Below are 22669 nucleotides of genomic sequence, written 5' to 3' on the forward strand. Positions count from 1 at the left end.
CCTATGTTTATATCCGACTTCATAGGATTGAAATGCGGGTCCTAATGTTATATACTTCAGTGAAGCTCATATTTTGCAGCTTAATCTTCTTTTGATCGATGTAAGGTATTACTTACAGCATTAATGCTAAAGTATATTGATTGTTGCATCCAAAAATTGCACCTATAAGGTTTTCTGTTAGCTTTAAAACCCCTGTTGCTCTCATCCTGCCAGCTTTCTCAAGATGAGCTTTCCACCTGAGGCCCAAGGAGCCAGGACCTCTTTTACCTCCCACCACAACAGCAAGAGAATACACAGGTGGCAGTGCTGCTTGCTGTCCATGCTGGTCAGCTAAGGAGATGCATGTTCACTGCATGTTCACTTGATGACTGTTTTTCTAGTTAAGCTTCATTTAAATATGAACAAAACTTACTTGCTTATGAAGAAGTTACTCATCTACTATAATACAATTCCGTATGGCAGAGCATAGCTACTGTGATAGTGTGGGTTTATTTATATTTTATATAACCAATACAAATATTTTGACTTTAGCCTTAAGCATCCTCATGTTTGAGAAACTGGGAGAAAAAGTTCTCTGAACAGATCAAGAAAAAGTTGGTGCTAATTTGGTAACAAGAAAATTACAATTCTAGAGTATCCTCCTGAAAGTATTTGTAAGCATAGGAAGCTGCAGGTAGGCTATACTTTTGTCAGTTTATGTGGGTGCTGTTTGATTTTTTTTTTTTTTTTTTTCTTTAGCTAAAAGGTCACGGGTATGTTGTACTCTCCATTCTCTCTGTTAGTCCTCTGGAGAAACAAATTTGATTGCATATTTTATTAAAATAGTGCAGATAAATATAAGCTGAAATGAAAGTTTACATTAGGTCAAAATTAATTGTTTTAAACAGGCACCTTATACTTGGAATTAAAGGGAAAAAAATCTGAAAGCAGATGTGTTATTTAGTCCTTAAATAAACACTGACAGAAGTTTCATCCCTTGGGTCATACATGTTTGTTATTTTACTGCCTCTAAGAAGAAAATGTTACTTTGTTAGAGTGTGTATCTGTAATAGCACACTAACCAACCCTGGTCATTTTACTCTAGTACTGCACTGTGAGATTGCAAGTTCTAGTCAGATTTGAGAAATCATGAAGCTTTAGGATATTACCAGATGTTCTGACATTTGTCTTTAAACTGTTCAGCAGGTTACCTGATTTATCTCAACCAAGGGCAAACTGCCTTAACCGCATCCTTAGTGAAAAATCCTAGTTAAAGAAGGGATGGAGGAGGGCTAAGCACAGTGCCTTGCAGGGGAAGAGTTCCCCTTGGTTTAACAAATTCTGTCTCTTCTCCAGTTGTGCTGCCTTTGGATCTTCTTCTTTGAGAATGGGTCAGGTGGGGCACAGTAATCTTTAAGTCTAGGTAGTCAGTGTTGGGAAAAGAAGTGTCCTCCTAAAGAGCTTTATTCAAGAAATATTTTATCTTTCTACGTACTTTGTGAGAATTCGGAAAAAAATTTATAGGTGATTTGTTTCTTCACTCAAATATGTAACAAATAAAAGTGGTAATATTGTAAAAGAGTGCTGCTTTGTTAGTCTCATATTATCTTAGATGGGGGGTAGAAATAGAGACAGATTTTGTTTTACTTAGCTTCCCCAATAGCCCATTTTCCAGATGTCAGTATGCTTATATCTGTTGCACATCGGCTGCTTGTAATTTCCCCAAGCAACAGGAGCAGCAGGACAAAATTGCTATGTGGTGGAATTTTTATAACAATTTCATCATTTCTCAGAATCACTGTATTACTTGAGTGATGGAAGCTAATCTATGTCACTCTTTCATCTAGTTAGAGTTGTAGACAGTAACTAAGGCTTTCAAGGTGTAATAGCAGGCTTAGGAAAATGGTGCTGCCCTTGGTCACTTCTTTCATATAAGAAGGTAGGGCTTTTCACAACTACAGAAATTCTTTTTTTCAAGAAACACATGGATTTAAGTTTTGTATAAAAACTAATGGCTTCAACACCTTTACCCTTCACCCCAGCATTTTCTAGGGAGAGCTTTTTGACTATCCCTGGTCAGGGACTGATTGAATTCTATGAGAGTTGACATATTTTCTCTTGTTCTCTGTGGTTCTTGTCAGCCTTTTGGTGAGCTGTCAGCCCTTGCCAGGGCTGTTTGGAACATATCTGTGAGATGACTTCAGATACCTAATTTGGTTTTGACTTACACTGGCAGTTGGTAGTTCAACACCTGCATGGGGAAGATACAAAGATGTACAAAATGCATGGAAGAAGAAAAGCAGTGTGCTGTACTGTACTTTATAGATAAACTCTGCTGGCATAGAGCTCTGTCAAAGTCATAGTATCATCTAAAAAAAGTGCATCTATTTTCTTTGTTGGTGTTATATTACTTGTTACAATAGCAGCTGAATGAGTTTCACTTAAAAGCTTGTTTAGTGTTCTTTAATGTGAAAGGATTTTGTACTGTATTTACTGGACTTGCTTCCTGAAGGATAGCTTAACATAAGAAAGTTTTCTTGTGATGGGAAATAATCGAAATGTGGCTTGTTTGGTTTTGATTTTTATAATGTTGTATTTCTAGAAGGCTTTTTTATCATCTGTCAGGTGATTGAAGAATATTTGCTACTTTGTTGAAGTACAGAACTTAGTTTAACAAGATGTTAGTTCTGGATTGGCCAGTTAGCGAAGTTAATGTCAATTAAGTGATTATGTACTTGTAGTGTATGTTGATTAATTGAGATGTTGTTAAGGTGTTAGGATAAGCATAATGTCTTCTTGCTTTTGGTTTATTCCTGTGCATTTACAGATTTTCCAGGTTACAGTGCTGTGTATTATGATCTTGCACTTGCTTAATAAAGGATTTATTACCATAGTCTTTGGCTATCATGCAAGTGTCAGCCCTTTGTATTATGCTATCTTCTTATATTGGGCTCTCTTGATAAAGATAATAACTTTTTGCTTCTAAATTCTGCAAATATGGTTATGAGAGGAAGCAATCATCTGTTAGCAGTTCTTTTGAAATCAGCAGCCATTCTTTCAAATGGTGAAGTGATGCATTTGTTAGTCCTCACAGAGCAAGAAACAATAAATGTGTGTTTGGATGTGCAATAGATGAACTTCCCAGACCAGGAGGTTGAAACTTTCCTATTGTAACCTTCAACATTACAGGATTGGAGTTTCTTTTTGTTGTTACATTGGGTATTTTGGGGGGATATTTCTTTTGTTTTTTGTGTTTTTTTTTTTTTTTTTTTAGATTTAAACCCAGCTTTTAATGTTTAAGATTACTTTTAAATCTGCTGGACTTTCAAGCTTTATTTGTAAATTTTTGAGATGTATTAAGTTCTTTTATGGCTTCAGTATTTCCATGTCTCTTCACAGGACCCCAGCTGAATGCACAGCTAGAAGGTTGGCTTTCTCAAGTACAGTCCACGAAAAGGCCTGCAAGAGCCATTATTGCACCGTAAGTTTAGCTGATAGTTGATTGTTTAAATGTTTTTGGTTTGTTTTTTTTTTTTTTCCTGAATGATTGTGAAAACTGACAAAACCTAGTATTTAGCTGAAAGGAGTGTTTAGTGGTTTCTAAATAAATATTTTGGATATAGCATAGAATGGCAGAAATCTGTGCATGTTTGGATGTATGATTAGCTTGCTTTTGCAGATGGACTGCACACATAATGTTTCTCTGTGACCCAGTAAGATGGGTCTATTAATGAGTAAAACAGCATAACCCCTCCAATAACAGGGAAAAAAAAAAGTCAAAAACAAAATAAGCAAAACTCCTTCATCCCTCACACCCCCTAAATAAAATTTAGCAAAGCTTGAAAGGAAGAAGTAATTAAACACTATTCAACTGTCCAACATAGTTTACTTTGTTATTTTAGTTTGGTTTTGTTTGAGCTATTTGTCCACAGCTGAAATAGGAATCATCTGAACTATTTAGGTAGAATTCTATTTCCTGAAGATAGCTGGGATACGTAATGACAAAATATGTTGGTCATTCCAAGTAATTATGAGTTGGAAGGAAACACTAGAAGAAGCATATTAACTGTGATGTTTTTCCTGTGCTAGCATAGCATTGTCATAATGTCTGAAGTATTGCATATAGTATTGAGTATGCTGAAGAAATTGTCCCACATCTACCTTAGTCTTTCTTGCAGGAATGTTGGGAAAGAGACCTCTCAGCTACAGATTGTGTAGTTTGGTTCTTTTTCCAGAACTCATGGGGGTCTTCCTGTGGTCTCACCACATTTTTTTGTTAACTGTGTTCCTTTTTTTTGCCACCTGGGAAGAGGAATGTGTCTAATATTTTCATGGAATATGGAAGAAGCCTGTAGCTTCTTGTTCCCTGTAGAGGGAATATTTCAGCAGGCTTTTTTGACATTGCCTAATAACATACCTTGCTCATTTGTGAGGTCTCAGTCTCCTGTTTCTTCCCTTAGTATGTATGTTATTACCTTTCTGAAGTCTTTAGAATGAGGGGGGTAAGTGAACTAAAATCCCAGGGTCATTTTGAAGGTAACTTGCTCCGGGTATCAATCTGTGGATTAATATAGATGCATCTGAGCATACATACATATAAATATATATAAAATCCTTCAGTGCTTTCAATGGCAATTTGTATCTTCAAACATCCTGTATACCTCAGGGCTTGCTTGCAGCATGCATCATTCTCAGTGTCGTTGTGTAAAGCTGTGGTGTGGGCGTACTGCTGAGTGACCAGAAGCCACTTGACCTGGGACTCTAGGAACAAATGTTCTCTGAAATTAATGGTTTTAGCAGTGTAAAGTGAATTTTCACCTGTTTTAAGGGTCTTGAAGAGACCATTATGTGTCTTGAAGAGGACAATATGTGTCTTCATATTTGAAGGCAATATTTGAAGCTACTAGTCAAAATAATTAGAAGTTGCTTTGGCCACAGAGAAAGAGAGATTGAGAAAGGACCAGGCCAGACTGATAAGAGATGGTAAAGCATGCAGCTCATCACCTGCAGAAAAAACTAGCATGCTGCCTTCCACTCCTTTCCATGTGCTCCTTTTTTCTGTCACTAAGTTATTCTTCAATGACAGAGCATTTTTATTCTCTTTATCTACTCTGACAGGTAGTTCTTTCTTTGCCAAGACCTCTCTACTGTAGTTATATTCGGTTGCTGGAGTGTGGTTAGAAGAGCTTTCTCCAGGAATTTGCCACTCCCTTGTTCCCTGGCTGCACTGTTAGCATTACCATGAGCTTCTGATAACAGCAGTTGTGTGGTCCACATACATCCCTTACAGACAAGGGAAGGTCCTCTGGTCTGGGGGTTTCCTGATTGTTCAATGGTCACTGATAGTTTATTAACTGGTCAGTAAATGGTCACTGCCAGTTCTTCAATAAATACTTGTCTTGTGTGATCAATACTGCAGCAGTGCTTTCCTGCTTTTTCAGTTTTGGATCACTCTTACAATTTCTAGTTCACCGGGGACAAAAAATAAATGCTGAGAGATTAACACTGAGTATCAACATATTTAAGACTTTGAGCAATATTTAAATCTTAACGTTTTGTACACTTTGGTTTGCAGGCATGCAGGATATACCTATTGTGGGTCTTGTGCAGCCCATGCTTACAAACAAGTGGATCCAAATATCACGTGAGTATTACAGCTTTCTTTACAAAGCCTAAGACCCTGAGGTTGCAATAAATTCCTCTGATAAGTGGAATGTTCTTGTTACATTCTTATATATTGAAGTACTCACATTTTAATTTTGTATTCTTTTTAGCCTTCTATGCATAACTTTTGTTTTAACATCGTAGATGTTCAAATTGGATGTTACAAAAGGGGAAAAAAAGGAATATTGTTAAAATAACTGGTAACAAACTTTTTACAAAGGAGGGATTAAAGATTTTTGCAGTTTATTACTTATTTTCCACTGCTTTTATAAAAGCCCAAGCTGTTTGTGTTGGGTTTTTTTGGATTTTGTTGTTTTGCTTATTTGCTTGTTTTGGGTTTTTGTTATTGTTGGGAGGTTTTGTTTGTTTTATTAAGTCTATTAAAATACTTGACCATGATTCTACATCGGTCTTGTAGTGCAGGATTATGGGTTGAATACTGCCAGGATTCCCTTCTGCTGTGGAGGCAATGACCAGTGTGTTTATATAATATGTGAAGCCAATGAAAATTAATTGTTCCAATAATTTTAAATGGGCTTTTGTTTCTAACAAATTTTTAAAAAGAAAAACTTTAAAAAAACACAAAAAAACCCAACAAAAATGCGTACCCTGTGCCTGCCTCTGAAGATATGAATCCAGTTATTTTTGGGTAAAGGAATATAATTCTTATGTTCTGCTGACTGCAACTTTTTGTTTAATGACAAAAAGTATAAAAGAACTCTGGTATTTACTCAAAGTATGTATTTTGCAATGCTAAATAAAAACTGGCTAAACTTACTAGTTGTTCATAAGATAACACACTGTAATACTCTTTAAAGGCAATGGTTTTATTTCTTTCTAAACTATTTCAAATTATGTGAAAAAGGTATGACAGATAGCTAATTTCTCTAAAATTTCCAGAACAAGCTGCATTCTCTAGGTTCCCTGATAATGAATTGGTCGAACTTGCTGGATCATTTCCTTTTTCTTGCATGAGATGTTTAGAATTGATCTTAGAGCTAAACTATTGCATATTTGGATATTTCTTTTTATTAGCTTTGCAGGAAATTTGTGTTTTAGTATACCTTGTTATAGCACTCCCTGTGTAAGGGTTTAAGAAAAAACCCCTTAGGACTATACATGTCTCCCACCCCTTTAATTCAGTGCCAGAAACAAGATTATGTAATCCTGAATCTGAAAAGCTGAATTGCCTGTATTTTCTTTTTCTTTTTTCTTGTTAGTCTTGTGGCAGGAGACCCTTAACATCTAATCAAGAGCCAGGAACTGAGGACTTGATGAAATAAAGATGTCATGATGACATGTAAAGGTTGCAGTATCAGCTAAAGCTATGAATGTGCAGGTCCAAGTCTCTGTTGTTGATGCAACAGCAAAAAAACCATAACATATAACAACATAAACCCAGCATTTGAAAAGGACTGAAATTTTAATTTAGTGAAACCTAAGTAAGGCTAATCAAGTAAATAAGTGAAAAACTGTGACTAGATGATAAAGCCATAATTATTTGATCCTGTATGCATTGAAGGTGGTGAGTGGCTGAAGGTTGTGTTGATTCAACGAGAGAATTCAGAAATCTAAGTGGCTGTAATGCAACATTCAGCCTCCAAATGAATGAAGTCAGACAAATTTCTAACTGAATGCCCTCTGATATGTAACCTGCTTAAGAAAATTAAGGCTACAACATTATTTGAATGGATCTCGTGATAATTCCTGAGATACCAAACAAGGTGGGGCCATGGATTGATCTGGGGTCTTACTGGCAACAGAGTAAAACTATTGCAGCCATGAGAAAGTATTATTACTTTGTATGCTTTTATGAAACTTGTTACTCTAAGCTGAGGTGCTGTACAATTGCAGTTGTCTAAATTGTGGCCTTTTGTGTTAATTGTTGTAGCCGAAAAATTTTCATTCTTGGGCCTTCCCATCACGTGCCCCTCTCCCGATGTGCACTTTCCAGTGTGGACATTTACAGAACACCTCTGTATGATCTTCGAATTGACCAAAAGAGTAAGTGCATTATAAAGCTTGGACTTCACTGAGGCTTGAGTATTGACTGTGGTACTACAGTGCTGAGGACGTTCTTGTTGGGCACTTCCTTGCTGTAAGTGGCATACAAGTGCAAATCTGGTTCTAGTGCAACAAAAACTAACTTCTGAGTGATCCTGGTTGTTTCAGACATGGTCACACTATAACCATAGCATCTCCCTTCCTTCTGGCAAGAATTCTAAATTTTTGCTTATCTATTCAATTTTGAGTGCGTGCCTCAAGGTTTTAAAAGTAAAAAGTGTGTTACAATAACTCACTAAACATCATCTCCGTTCTCATGTGAAATGTTCTGGCTGGAAAGAAAGATTCTTTAGTGGACTTGAGTTGGATTTCTGGACAAAGAATAACAGAGAAACCAAAAATTGCTTTTATTTGGATTGCATGTGACTCTTTAACTTGCAAACTTAGAAACTGTTAGTCTGTGAAATGCCAGCCTTTTGAACTAAGTGCAATGAAGATGAATTTCATATTTTGGCTTTTATGTATTTTGAGGTATGCCTAAGTGATAACAGTATCTTTATTCAGAAAGGCTAATTAGCACAAATGTGTTTCATTGTAACAGTGATTAACCAAGCTAGTCAGGCTTTCTATGTAGTGCCTGTGGAAATTTCCTTGGGTAAGCCAAGTTTTGCTTTCTGTAGCACTCCTTTATGGAGTCAAGAAGGTGGCACAGCCCTATATCAAATCCTTGATCCAGTGGAGAATTATCAAAATATGGACATAACTCTGTGTACTCTCAAGCATACTTGAGAGCAGAAAAGATAACTTACAAATGTGGATTACTTAATCAGTTGTGGCTGTTTCTAGATTTCATAATTCAGTCAATAATAAATTCATTTACACAGTAAAAAATCAAGCAATATCTCATCTGATTAATTGTTATTTTTTTAAAACATATAATGGGCAGTTTATGAAAACTAAAATTCGCTGACTGGGCAAATGCATGTGTCTTTTCAAACGTGTTTTGTTTGTGTAATTAAATTTTGTATCATAACTGAAAATATTTTTTAATATACTAATAAGGTCACTGATTTAACATGTTTCCTAAACTGAATCAATTCTGTTTATATTGTAATGACTTGAACATAACTTTAGTTCTGAATTTATTTAGAAACAAATGGTTTATGATAATAGCCCTCGGAGGCAAGTAATTTTTTATAGTGGGTATGTTCTGATAAAGGTACACTGTAGCTTGCCTTCTGCACTTGAAGTAGTTTTCAAAAATAAGCCAAGAAAAGTAGTAAAAACTGATCTTTATTTCATTTCAGTTTATGGAGAATTGTGGAAGACTGGAATGTTTGAGCGCATGTCCCTACAGACAGATGAAGATGAACACAGTATTGAAATGCATTTGCCTTATACTGCTAAAGCCATGGAAAGGTACTAGGGCTCATTACTTCTGCAAGAATGAACATTATGTGCATTAAATGTTCGAGCTGCTGTTAAGTGCAGTAGGAAATAACACATTTTATGGCATAGAAGACCTTATGGTGTATATAATGCTCATATTCCCCTATCCCCCAATAAAAATTTTGGTAAGGAGAGAGTCAGAGACTAGGATAAGTTTCTGTAATTGCAACTGTGAGCAGAACACCTAAATGATGAAGTTGTAACACCTCTTATAAACAGGTTGACTTAATAGACTTAGTATTAGATATGCTTTCCTGAACTTTTTTTAATAGCTGATTTTTCTTCCCCCACTTTTCAAGGCATCTCTGAAAGAAGTTCAAATAGTTTTGTGTGGGATTTTAAGTTTGTTTGGAGCCTTAATACTAATTTTGAAATAAGGGGTGTGTTTGTAGCTTCTGTTTCAGATGTTTACTTTAAGTAAAAATTGTCAATCTGTGTTGGGGTTTCTTCCTTAACATGTGCCCCATCCTTTTTTTTTTTTTTTTTTTTTTTTTTTTTTTTTTTTTTTTTTTTTTTTAAATTTCCATTGTGTTTTGAATTTTCCCTAGAGTATCAGTATATACCTGAGTACTGTGATGAGCACTTTCATATACGTTTCATGCACTTTGGAGAATTACCCAACATAGAGCATCTATACAGGGAAAATTTACTTCTTACTTCACTGCTGATTTCACTATGTCTTTTGTTTTTGTTTGCTTGGTATTTTTATTTTGCAGCAGAGAGAAATACTGGTTTTGGGGGTGTGTGTTTTCTGAAACTGAAGTACCTTAAGGTTCTAAAAAACCCCCTAGTATAACCTTACCAAATTAGTATCCTCAAATCAATAACAACCTTTTAAAACATTCTGCAGTTTCAGTTAGCAAGCCCTGAAAAAGCTTTAGATGTTACTTGAATTACAACCTTTTTTCTTTTGCTTATAAGCCATAAGGATGAGTTTACTATTATTCCTGTGTTGGTCGGAGCACTGAGTGAGTCAAAAGAGCAGGAATTTGGAAAACTCTTCAGTAAATACCTAGCTGATCCTAGTAATCTCTTTGTGGTTTCTTCTGACTTTTGCCATTGGGGTAAGTTTCATATCTCATTATAAGAGTATATTAAGTATTTTGTAGCTATTTTCAAATAATGTATTTTATTAAACATTGCACATTTTAACTTCTGATAAATTAATTTTTGCAACTTAAATGCCTTCATGAAGTTAAAAAGTCTTTAAAATCTGTGATAATAGGTAAAAATATTAATGTGGTAATTTGTTTTCATTGTAGTGGAGGAAATAAATGGTCAAGGTGTATGGATTTATATACATCGCTTTACTGTTACAATGAAATAATTGAAGTTGCTTGCTCTTTTTACTCATCTTTTAAGCACTCAAAACAACTTTCAAGACTAATTAGCTAAAAATTCACTGGGCACAGCCACATTCCTCTGGCAGAAATAAGTTTTGTATGTTTTACTACTGGGTAAGACAGCAGATGCATTATTTATGCCAATTCACCAGTGCTACCCCAGTTCATCTTGGTGGCAGAGCCATAAAGACTCCAGAAGCCTTGACTTCTGTCCTGATTTATCATTTTATTTTTCTTCTAAGTGTGATAGTAGCTGGAAAAGAGAGTGCTTCAGACAGATATGTGACACATTGTCATCTTTGGTCAACTTAATTAAGTGCATGTTTCACTCATCTTTGAATTATGGAGTAGGTGGTATTTAAGAATGACCTGGTCCTTTTGTGGCTAATGACCCATCCAGAACTGCTCATTGAATTATCATGAATTTTTTCTTTTAACCTTCATTTACTGTGGGTATTATGCAGGCAGAAGTAGCCTGACTCCATGGCTGACTTAATCAAGAGGGATAGAGAAATGAAATGTTGTTTTACTTCTTCAGTTACAGAATCAGATTCCTAGGCAATAAGAGGCAATTAGTGAGTGACACTTCAGTGTCAGTTCTAAGTAGTAGATTTCTCTTTAGGAATATAGCCATCCATCATGTATTTTTTTTTTTTACTTTAATTCTGGGCTGCTACTTCATGGTTGCCCTAGAATTTCCTCTGTGGAGCTAAAAAGTCTAAAATAAATGAAGATTACTACTTTATAAGTATTATACTTTCAAATATTTAGTAAGTATTAGGGAGTGGTTTAGCTACAATTTTTCCCTTTTTTATTTTATACATGATTTTTGTTTCAAGGTCAGAGGTTCCGTTACAGTTACTATGATGAATCCCAAGGAGAAATTTATAGATCCATTGAGCACCTAGATAAAATGGTAAGTTTTCAGATTTGGTGGAACTAACTAACAAAATTCTCCTGTACATTCCATTTCTTTGAAAACTTGAGAAGTTTCTCTAACAAGATATTATAGATCAATTATTCTATCGAATGTATAATTTTCCTTTGTTTACCACAATAAGAATTTAGCTGCTGGTTTTAGCTAGTATCCTCCCTTTTTCTGACTGCACACAAGTATATGGCGGGTATAAACTAGTAAGAATAATTAATGAGAATAAATGCATGTTCACCTACCTAAAATGGCCTAAAATGTAACATGATTTCTGTCCACATACCCTCTTATGTTTATGAAAATCAAGAAAAATTATGTATGGAGAACTGTAGTAGTTCCAGCTTGGTAGCTGTGATACCTCAATGTAGAAACAGCATTGTAATCATGCAAAGGTTTCGCAACATCCATTTGGAGGAGGAAAGGCTGTAGGGCATTGCACTGGTCAGGAAAATGAAAGCCAGTGTTTCCTTGGGAATAACCTTCCCCCTGCTCCTTACTCTGTAGTAGGTGGTGGGGAAAAAGCAGTAGACCATATATCATTTTGGGTTTGGCCAAAGGCTGAAAGGAATGCTAAATACATAAAGGTCCAATGCCAATTATCCTGCATTTTTTTTTTTTTTTGCCATCACAGGAGCCAAAGAGTTCTTAAAATAAAAAAAAAAAAAAAAAACAAACCAAACAACTTCATGTTCAACACTAAAAGAACAGAACGAAGTAATTCTTTGGGAAATATGTAACCTTAAAATTTGTTTTACAACTGTTTGCATTGTTTATGTAACTTCTGTAGAATCTGTTAGAAGAGAGCTGTTTTTATTCATTAATTTTATTCATTAATTTTTTCCTTGTCTTGAAGGGATAAATCCTATCTGCTGGAGAGATCTCTAGACTTTTTTGCTTTGGGTATACATATTAACCTCTTCATTTTTCTACTATTCATCACTGGAATAGAAGTAATAACAGTAAATAATTTCCCTTAATTCTGTTTATCCCATTTTTAATAATTCTTGTCATCAGTTGAGAGGTTTCTCTATCAAGAAAAGTTTTCCTACAGAATCCCAGAATCAGCAGCCTAGAGTATTTTTGCAGCAGAGCAGATTATAGTGCATTAGCCAACATTAGTTTCCCCTTGTTAATTTCTGTGGTGAAAGCTTGAAGAAAGACTGGACTTTGGCATTTAATTACTTTTAGGGAATATATTGCTGCACCAACTCTTCCTTTTGGTAGTTACTCAGCTAAATGGAAGTGACATTTTTTGTAACATGGAAAATCATGTCTACTGTTTAATAACTATGAAAGTGCTTTTTCAATCTCTAGTTTAACTGGAAAACTAAACATGCTGTATAGCAGCATACTGTGGTTATTTTTTGCTTGTTTATATCATGCCATATCTGAACACATGACTCCATATTCAGTTACTATATGGAGGAAGGTTTGCTTTGGGTGATTTTCAGAGATATCTTGTTAGCAATATCACAAAGATCTCCTGGTCACATTATTCCAATTTTTGGAAGTTTGTTCAATTTGTGTCCCACTTGGCTACTTTTGGTTTCTTTAGATAAGTATTGGATTTTTTTCATGTGATTTGACATGCTAAACAAAACTTGTACTGTTGTAATCAGTAGGCCTCTACACAGACAAAACAGCATTAAGATAGAGACAAAACTATACTAAAACTGGCTTAGTTTTATTGGCCCTAACTAGGAAAGCAGTCAGCTGAGCACTTAATAAGCAGGAAGGTGTTCTGGGGCAAGATGAAATCAATTTTCCTTAGAAATACCTTTGTGGGAATATGATGGCCTTTTCCTTAATTGGACTGGACATTACATATGGATGCATTTTCTCACCTAAGTGCATAAAAACTGCTGAACACTTTGGGCATTGAAGTTTAGAGCCATTAGACTCCAGCATAAAGCAAATACAGAGTACTGAATATTGCTAGGCAGACATCAGTTTCTCCTTAGGAATTGTTGATCTGAGCACTGTCACCACAGCACACTGTGCTGTAATGGCAAAAGGAGGAAATAGCCTCGTGGTTAGAAGGGGAAATCCTCAAATAAAGAGTTATAACTGAGCAGCTGATGTGCAATAGTTTGTGTATCATAACCTGCAACACATTGTCATTTTACACAGAAGTTGGGGAAGTATTTTATAAGGCATTGCTGAACAGTAATTGTTTTTGGTTGACTAGCCAGAAAATGAAGACTACTCCAATCTTCACTGCCTCATTGCTCATTTTATATGAGCATATATTTGGTATAGGATACTGTATGGGGGGATTGTGTTACCCTGAATGCTGATGGGGAAAAATGCAGGCACTGAGGAGTGCTGTGCAGGAATAGCCAGTACTTATTGTCCAGGAAAAATACTTAGCACCAAGGGCTTCTCAGGTACTTCTAATAACCTGCTGAATTCTGGTGGCTGCTACAGTGTGCCGGGACCTTCCACAGTGCTCCAGCCTGGGAAAGTTTCTTAGGCTGGACACAGTGTAAGATTGAGTCTCTGCATGGATGCCCAGGTCCCTGTTCTTTTCTCTGTGCCCAGACAGTAGTTTTCCTGGTGGTTATTTGTTGTGCAGTCTGAGTGATTCACACATGCAAAAATAGTTGGGCTGGATGGTACTAAGACCAAGTTTGTTTCCACTACCATTGGAGTGCTATTAGTTTAGATCTTTAAGTGTGAAGAAACAGCTGAAATAACTGATGACAAAATTTTAACATGACCAGCCAAAGCATTATTGGCATATGGTATAAAATGAGCCTATAGGTTGTTGGAGGGCATTTTTGTTTGTTTGGGGTATGTGTGTGGGGTGATTATTTTTGAAGTTTTTTTGTAGGCTTGTAGATAGTATTAAGGGGTGATATTTTAAAATGTAACTTTTTAATCATATTAAGTGCACTGTGCTAGGATGTTGTAGATGCCATTAGCTGTATCTGGATAACTGAGGTATACAATTTCTGTGTGATGCCGTAATGACCATGTGATAAACTGTGGAACTGAGCTTACAGTTTTAGCATGTGGGTTTTATGTGTTTTAACTCTGTTCTGAGCTATGCGTGGCTGAGTTATTTCAAATACTGGAAGTTATTAGGTTCATACCTCTGCTTTTTATAAAACTCAACATGGCAAAAGTATTTCCTTTGTTCCTCAACAACATTTTAGACTGAGAAACAAGCCTGATAGTCTTTGCTCCTCTGCCACAAGGAATTTTAAATCCAAAAGACTGAAAAATTCAGTACAACCTAATGCTTATAGGACATCTGTTTGTACCAACTGCCTATAGATTTTCTCCAGTCTCTGATGTATGGAACTCTGTTAGCATTTTCTGGGATGAACTGCATAGCTGTAAATGTTTTGCAGTGCTGAACTGTGCATTGAAATAAGCTTACTAGGCATTCTCATAAAGCCATGTCCATTCATTTGAGACAAATGCTCAAATGCCTCTGCCCAGTATGTTCCAGTGACTTACAACTGTAAAACGGGTCTCTCAATTGATCAGCCATTTTCATTTTCTAAAAGGTTATGAAAAGGTTTTAGAAACAGATAAAATATATTCTCATGAACTGTTCGGTAGCTGAGTAAGTGCCTTATGCATCTATAGTTTCACTTGAGTATGAAGTCAAGTTTAGTTCTCTCTTTTGGTGTGTATTGACATGTACAATCTACAAGTAAATAGATGGTTGGAAGATATGCTTTGGAAATGCAAAGGGGTATCTGTGTAATCACTGCTAGTTAGAAGATAGCTACCATTATTTTTTGGCACTCATTTACACTGTAGATCTGGAGTGATTAATAGCTGTGATTACTGGTGAGGGGTCCAGACACCCTCTCCATGACTCCAGAAGAACTGAGCTCTTACCACCAATTGGCCAGCTTAGCTTGGTTTTGTTTTTCCATGAAACATATTTCTTTATGAATTCATCTTATGTCTGTTTCTTTAAAAGTACACAAGGGTAGTCGTTACCGTTGCTGTTTTATAATTCTCCCAGCTCTCCTGGGAATATTCTGCTCCTCCATTGTAAGCTGTGATCCAGCCTGATTAATTAGCAGATATCTGCCAGATCAGCCAACACCCTTGCAGAGTGTTCTGGAGATTTCACTCTTGAGGTGGAGACTTCACACTGACTGCTTCCTGCATTGTGGTTTATCCATCTATCACCCAAAAGTAGGGAAAGAGCTGGGACAAATGTAGAAATCTTAGAAGAAATTATCTCCCTTTCTGGTATCAACCTCCAGTTATTCCCATGCAAAGTATGGGTTTTTTTTAAGTCTCTAAAGAAGAACTTACTGTTTCACCAACAGAAGCAGCATAACTATGTATTTTATTGAGTTAGTGAGTGTCTGGAGCTCATTTCCCTGATGAAGGAATTAATAATTTTCAGAAGAAGGAAAAGAAGGGGATGGAATCTAATACAGGCAAAAGAGCAAACTCATGATGAAACAGACAATAATTGATTCAGACTTGTTTTTAAACTACTTTCATGGTGTTTGGTCTGCTTTATGGGATGGGGTAAGAGTAGGCTCTATCTGGAGTTGTAAGATTCTTTTTGCTTTTAAGAATGCAAATGTTTTTATGTGTGAAAGGTTTTGTTTTCCATACGTGTGCTGGTATTCTTAGCATGACTCCATGGGATCATGGGTCTTGCTCTCAATGGAGGAAAGGATGTATACATGTGACTGTCAAATGTAAAGTAGAAGTAACATCTGGTTCTTACATTTCCATTGTGCACCAACTTGATAGTTCTTTAGAGGTTTTCTAGATCTGATTTTTATGCTCTGAGCAAGTGGCCGGGCTATGCCCAGATCAACTACCTTGCATGCCTGATTTGTCCAGGCTATATCGCACTTGTTATGCGTGTGAATTGCATGTGTATAGTGTTGGTTTTATCTAGGGTTTTTGGACATCCAGAAGTCCCAGACAAGTGCCTGGCCCTGAACTTTGTTACCAGGGAGAGCAGATAGAGGCACAACTTCTTCCTGCTTTACCCTTTTAGTAAATTTGTCTGGTTATAGCTGTAGCCAAATCGTACGGAAGTAGGGCAGTCTTGGAGGGTGGGGGTCAGCTAGTCTGCAGGAGGAGCTTTTTTAACATGAGCTTCACTGGTATTTGCAAAGATAACTTCACAGGTCTGTTGATTATTGACAGCTTTGGAAGAGCTCCTGCACTTCTAGTTTGGCAAGGAATGGAAACCAGATGACTACAAGCTAGAGCTCACATGCTGAGATTCCCTTGATGTCCTTTGTGCAAAGTAAAGGGCTTCTCCTCCTGCTCTGTTGTAACAAATAGATGATGTATAAACACCTGCTTGTGAAATGTGTTATGTAATTATTGCTATCAATTCTTTTTCAGGGTATGAGCATTATAGAGCAGCTAGATCCTGTATCTTTTAGCAATTACTTGAAGAAATACCATAATACAATATGTGGAAGACATCCTATTGGAGTGCTATTAAATGTGAGTAACCTTTGATTTGTTGAAGAATGTAACTTATGGAAAAATGCTTGTATTTGTAAGACATAATATTGCTGCAATATTCCTTAGTTCTGAAATATCAAACCTTAAATTAAATTTTTAAAGTGTTCTCAATTTGGTCTCTGATTTTTGTGTCTTGCATATAGACAAAAGTAAGCTCTTGAAAGAGCGGAGGGCTTTCAGTTCCCTAAGGGAGAGGAGATACCACAATCCTTTTGAATTTCAATGAAATGCAATAATTCACTTTCTCTTGGCCCTAAATAAATGAACAAATAAACCCATCTCCCTGAAGAAGCATGTACTTACTCTTTTGAATCTGTACTTATGAACCATGTATTTATTTTCTGTATATTGCTATTAGCTAGCTATTGTGAGTGCCTTGTGATGTCTGGCAGTGTTTTTGAATTTTGCAAATATGGTGAGATATTACAGAGGCCAAATATGGCCTCTGTAAGTATTAGTGCAGAGCACCATTAACTCATAAATTAAGAGCAATTAGAATTCAGATTACTTTCTGGTTATTGTATTCTGCTTTGGTGATGTAGGGCAGGTGTAAACCTGGCTTAACTTAGTTATCTAAATTTGGTCACAGCTGCTTTACAGCACTGGTGGAATGCTGAAGATTGGTCATACTACTTGAGTGGCTCTCACTGTATTTTTACTGTAATTCAAATCTGAAACATGAAGCATGTTAACTTTGTTAAAAGGGAAAACTTAATTGACTGGGAATACAGTCTGAATGGAGAACATAGAGAGGAACCTTGTAAAGTGGAGTCTGTAATAGTTTGTATGAACAGTATCAATGTTGGGGATGCATATAGCAAAGTTCAGTATGATAACTCTGCAAATGTACCCAACACTTGCCCTCAGATAATTATTAGTTTTGCAGTGAATCACAGCTGAATTCTATTCATTCGCTTTTGCCAATTGTCACACTTTAATAAGTTGTCCTTGTGCCTTCTTTCTCCTTAATGAGGAGAATCTGGAAAGTGTTATTAGTGTTGGGTTTTTTCTGTTGCATCTGTGTTTCTGTATAAATTCCCCATGGAACTGAAAACACTGTTTCTAAAGGAGGTATCATGAAAGGTTAAGTGTTGCTTTAGAGAACTGCATGGACGTGCGCAGTGCAGTGGGGGAAGCATCAACGAATGAAACAGCACAGAAATGGGCTAGGTCCACTAGTTACTGGGAGGTGCTTATATAATGAGCTTATGAGAGATGGTGCAAGGACCTTTGAGATCTAGGGAATGTAATTTCACTGATACCTTTTTTTAAACAGCTCTTTTTCTCTCCTCAGGCTATCAACGAGCTCCAGAAGAATGGAATGAATATGAGCTTTTCGTTTTTGAATTATGCTCAGTCAAGTCAGTGTCGAAACTGGCAAGACAGCTCAGTGAGTTATGCAGCTGGAGCACTTATGGTCCACTGAACTGCTGAATGCTCAGGGATGGCACCTGCACACACTCTGTATACGGGGTCCCAGCCTAGCCCTTACAAAGATACAGTCCCTGGTCTTTGGGTATACTGAAACCTCAAACTAATAGAACTCTGTTCTTTTCTAGTAGGTGTAGTCCTTCCTTAGTTTCAACTCATTTAAGAATGCTTTCTTGTTTAGGACAATGGAAGGAAGACTGGTATCAGAGCTTTTTGTGAGAGTGGTTTTTTTTCTTTGGAAAAGATAATGGCTATAAAGGCATGGTGGTAGACTGTCCTTAAAAATACAACATGTAAAGCATTTACCATATCCTAAATTTGCACTCTTTGCAGACCTGTGCACATATATTCAGCTTTCAGAATAGTTTTGCAAGTTGTAAGCGGGAAAAGGGGGTGGAAGCTTTTTAATAAAAGAAAAAAAAGGAAAACAACGCATTTATAAATGATTCTGTATTAGAATATAATAAAACTCCAGTATAGTCAGTTACTACCCGTGATGTACAACAGATATCTTCTATTTTAGTTGCTAATAAAGGGCTACACAAACCAAAATAGTCTGATTTAAACTTATTGCTTTGTGTTCTGTATGTGGCTGCTTGTCATTAACATTCTTTATTCTCAGTTCTTATGCTTGATAATTCAGCCATTCTTTAAAATACTTTAGAATGTATTTTGTATTCAACATCTGTTGGACTACATCATTTACAGATTTTTTTATCTTAAACCTGCACTATGAGTTCAGCTGTGCAAAAGAATTTGGAAAACCTTTTGTATAGTCTAATCTTTTTTGTTGCACAATTAATCTATGAAGTAGTATCTTTTAGTAAGTGATACAAATTTGTATCAGCAATACACTTTTAGTGATTTTTATGATCATTTTGATTATTCAAGTGAAATAGACTAAGTATTTTTGTTTGAAGTTACTAAAAATTGAAAACAAACAGTAGCTTGAAAATGATAATTCTTAGAGTATCTATCTGGCATTCATAGGCCACAGAAGCCATGCAGTGCTAATCTTGAGCAATTATTCCTCAAAGATTATTTGGAAGGGGAAGGTAAAGCTTCACATTTTTTCCCACTTTTATTTTTTATTCTTTTTGACTGTGGGTGGAACTGTTTCATGTTTCTTAAACATCCCATGTGAAAAGTTCTTGAACTTTCTTGCTGCCAAAATAACGATGTAATGATTTCCGTTGTCATTCCCAAAGACTTCCTTTCATTCTAATAAGAAATGCAAAGTAGGATGCAGTATTGGCTCATTATCTAAATGGAGATTCATTCATTGATATTTCACCTGCTATCAAGAAACCTCCTGGTACATTCAGGTTTTCTAAGCAGCAGAGAGGAATTTCAGAATTCAATTTAGATTATCTCTGAAAACTGTGGGAATTGCTTCATGCGAAGTCTTAGCTGAAGGCATACCAGACATGTGGTTTATTCCTTTGAAAATACCCTGTGCTTGCATCACTTCTACTTACCTTATCACAGCTGGCCACCATTTTAATAATAGCAGGTGAATGCTCCATTTATAAAATGAACTACTTTGCAGATGTTCAAAATCCATCCCAAATGCCAAACTCCTGTGCATGCCTGTTCTTTTAGTTGCCTTACTGCTCTGCCTTGTTCTTGGGAAGTCTCAGCAGCAGACAGGGAAAACAACTTTCAGATTACTGTTGACAGACCAGCAAGAAGGCTATGCAGGTAAAACTGAATTGGTAGCCAGTCTTTGTAAATACTTGTCTGACTGTGCCTTATTAACAAAGTAGTTTGATCATGAAGTTGTTTTTAAAAATATTTGGTGAATACAAGTTTAATTAGGGCTTAGGATTCTTTCAGTCTTATGCCAAATGCTTATCACTATTGAAACGTACAGTTAAGTATATACTTTCTCCCTAAGGTAAACATAGGCATTTTTATTCAGAAGCTAATTACTAAGTTGCATCTTAGTTCAGTAAGATAGTTTTAATGATAAAAGCCCATAACTGGAAGAGCTTTGAGGAAATTGGTCAGCCATTTTGCCAGCATAATGTTATTAAATATCTTATATTGAAAGCACTTCACATGTAAACTGTACAATGTATTTCAAAATAAAGTTTCTAATTAAAATGGGAATTTCTGTGCCTACTAGTAATAACCAGCAATGACAGTTCAGAAATCCACTCAGAGAGAAATTTAAAGCTTTGTGAAATCTGTTCTAACTTAAAAAGCCCTTGTAAAAGGTTTTGTGGGTTTTTTTAAGCAGGAGCTACCTGATTTCAAAAACTCAAGATTTTGTTTTTCTCCCCTTTCGTGGGCTTGGAAGGAGTTGACTTCAGTGCTCTATTTGCTGGTGTGTTTCAGATGTGTCAGGAGGAAAAGCAGAATCTTCTGAAGAATGTTCACTCAAGATTATTAATTCATTATTTTAGCTTTACCACACATTTTATTCTCATTTAAATATACATTTGCATATAGTATGTTGGGACAAAGAGTGTCTGGTTTAGACAATACTGAATATTAAGTCCTCACTTTTCTGGAGTTTCCTTCTATGCACAGAATGCCTGAGCTTTTTGGTGCATGAAATCCAGCCAGGGACATGATTCCCATTTGAAAATTTTGGCATTTTAGAGAAATGTTCACTCTGTGAAAATGTTGATTGAAATACTCCTCTGTGTTTCTGTTCTCATGTTGTTCACAAAGGAGCTTAATGTATTTTATTTCCCTTAAATACTTCCCTTAAAAAGTTCCTCTCAAGCACTATCTACTGAGTTCATAGTTCTTCAGTTCAATGTTTTTGACACTGAAGTGGCACAATAGGTCTTCCACTGCTTTGTCTTTGCATCAGCAGAAGTAGGAGGAAACAGAGGCAGAAACAGCATCATTCTATGGGGCAGTGAATGGCTCTGTGGACATTTAGAGCCACCTCTTGCTTTGAAATCCTCGTGACATGGAGTGAGTTGGGTGTAGCTGCTCCAGCTCTCAGCCTTTGTCAGGTTATAACAACAGTTTGGCTGTGTTTGCTTATTTTAAAGATCACTTGGGTGGTTTTGATCCAGTGTTCTCATTGAAGCTGGACCTCTACTCCAGTGCAGCACTCCTTTCTCAATGCCTTCAGAAATATTGAGTCTGCCCTCGCCTTTTTAGACAGCTCTTGTTCTCACTGGTTCCCAGTCAGGGGCTTGGTGCTGTGTCTGAGGAGCCTTGCATATTGCTTTGGGCTTTACTTGGGGATATGGGATTGACATGTCAAGTAGTGAGATGGGGGGAGGGGGAACAGGGTGTGTGACACCTCTACACAGCCTCACAGTACTTCAGGCATGTTGTTTCTGTAGCTGTAGGGTTTTTCCATTTCCTGTTTCTAATTTTCCCTTTATTCCCTCAGGGAAAAAAAAAAATAAAAACCTCTTCTCTGCATCAAAGGATGCTTGGTTCTGGAATGGTATCAGTTACCATGATTTGCTGTTGCTATTTCCTCAGGCTGAGTTGTGCTAACTAACATCTGATCCACTCTCAAAAAATTGCCAGAGCTATTGTGTTTCTGGAGAAATGTTTGAAATCCCTTTGCCTTCCTACATCAGTGGCAAAGCTTCCTGAAAGTTAGCCTTGAAAAGATCTTTAGTGTGACCAAGTACCAATTTAGGGGTTCAGTGTAGTGCATGTCAAGGCTGTGAGATGTTTTGGGTTGGGACCCACAGTGTAGCCAGATGGCCTTTTCAATAGGTGGTTGCAAAACATGACTTGGAATTAGTCTGTAGGGCTGAAATTATTTTATTCTCTCAGTAATGCACAATCTATTGTCTCTAAATTTTGTTTTATTTCATTTTTTTTCTTAGTTGATTTTGCCTGATTCTGAAAACAATTTGTCTCTACAGACAACTTCCAGATACCTGATGTCATTTGGGGGTTGTCTTGTGCCAGGATTAGCTGAAAACTCAATGTTTGTTTCTTCATGTCTGTTCTGGTGCCTATTTAGTGTGTGCATTCTCTACTGCTGGGTTCTGAGGCATGTCTCCCATTGCTTATACCCCAGGAATGAAAATGCTGTGGTACTGATATATCCAAATTAAGAAAGCAATTATGTCAGTTTGTTTTCTTGCAGGTTGTAGGAGGGTGTGTTGGTAAAGGCTTGGATCTCTTTGGAAGGGTAGAGAAATGAGGAGAAGATGGGGAAGAAAATGGTTGCTTTTTGAGTTTGATGTCAGCAACTATTCTGCTATCCCATTTGGGAGCTAAGCTGCCAAGCACTGTCCAGTGCAGCTGTCAGTCAGGTGGGCAGCCTGTTACTGCTGCTTTAAAGAGAAGGCATGCTGGAGCTATCTTGTCAAGTGGAGCTCAGTTTGTTGAAAATCAGGGATGAGAATCCTATGCTGAAATAACTTTAAGTTATAAAGGTAAATACGGGTGTCTCTGCCTTTTC

At 36.6% G+C, this 22669-nt stretch overlaps 1 protein-coding gene across 4 annotated transcripts in view; it reads left to right on the top strand.

Moving 5' to 3' along the window:
• MEMO1 (mediator of cell motility 1) overlaps window positions 1-18825 on the top strand; it is a 37899-nt gene extending 19074 nt beyond the window's left edge. For 2 of the 4 annotated variants that reach the window (XM_062490277.1, XM_062490276.1), the window contains 8 exons: window positions 3379-3460; window positions 5555-5623; window positions 7535-7647; window positions 8955-9066; window positions 10018-10160; window positions 11279-11355; window positions 16717-16821; window positions 18137-18825. In XM_062490277.1, coding sequence (XP_062346261.1) covers window positions 3379-3460; window positions 5555-5623; window positions 7535-7647; window positions 8955-9066; window positions 10018-10160; window positions 11279-11355; window positions 16717-16821; window positions 18137-18268 — 833 coding nt within the window. In that variant the 3' untranslated portion in view covers window positions 18269-18825. The remainder of the gene's footprint in view (window positions 1-3378; window positions 3461-5554; window positions 5624-7534; window positions 7648-8954; window positions 9067-10017; window positions 10161-11278; window positions 11356-16716; window positions 16822-18136) is intronic. The other 2 variants (XM_062490278.1, XM_062490279.1) reach the window with 2 other exon arrangements.
• The last annotated feature ends 3844 nt before the right edge of the window (window positions 18826-22669 follow it).

This window comes from Cinclus cinclus, chromosome 3, assembly GCF_963662255.1.
Source record: "Cinclus cinclus chromosome 3, bCinCin1.1, whole genome shotgun sequence".
Taxonomy (NCBI): domain Eukaryota; kingdom Metazoa; phylum Chordata; class Aves; order Passeriformes; family Cinclidae; genus Cinclus; species Cinclus cinclus.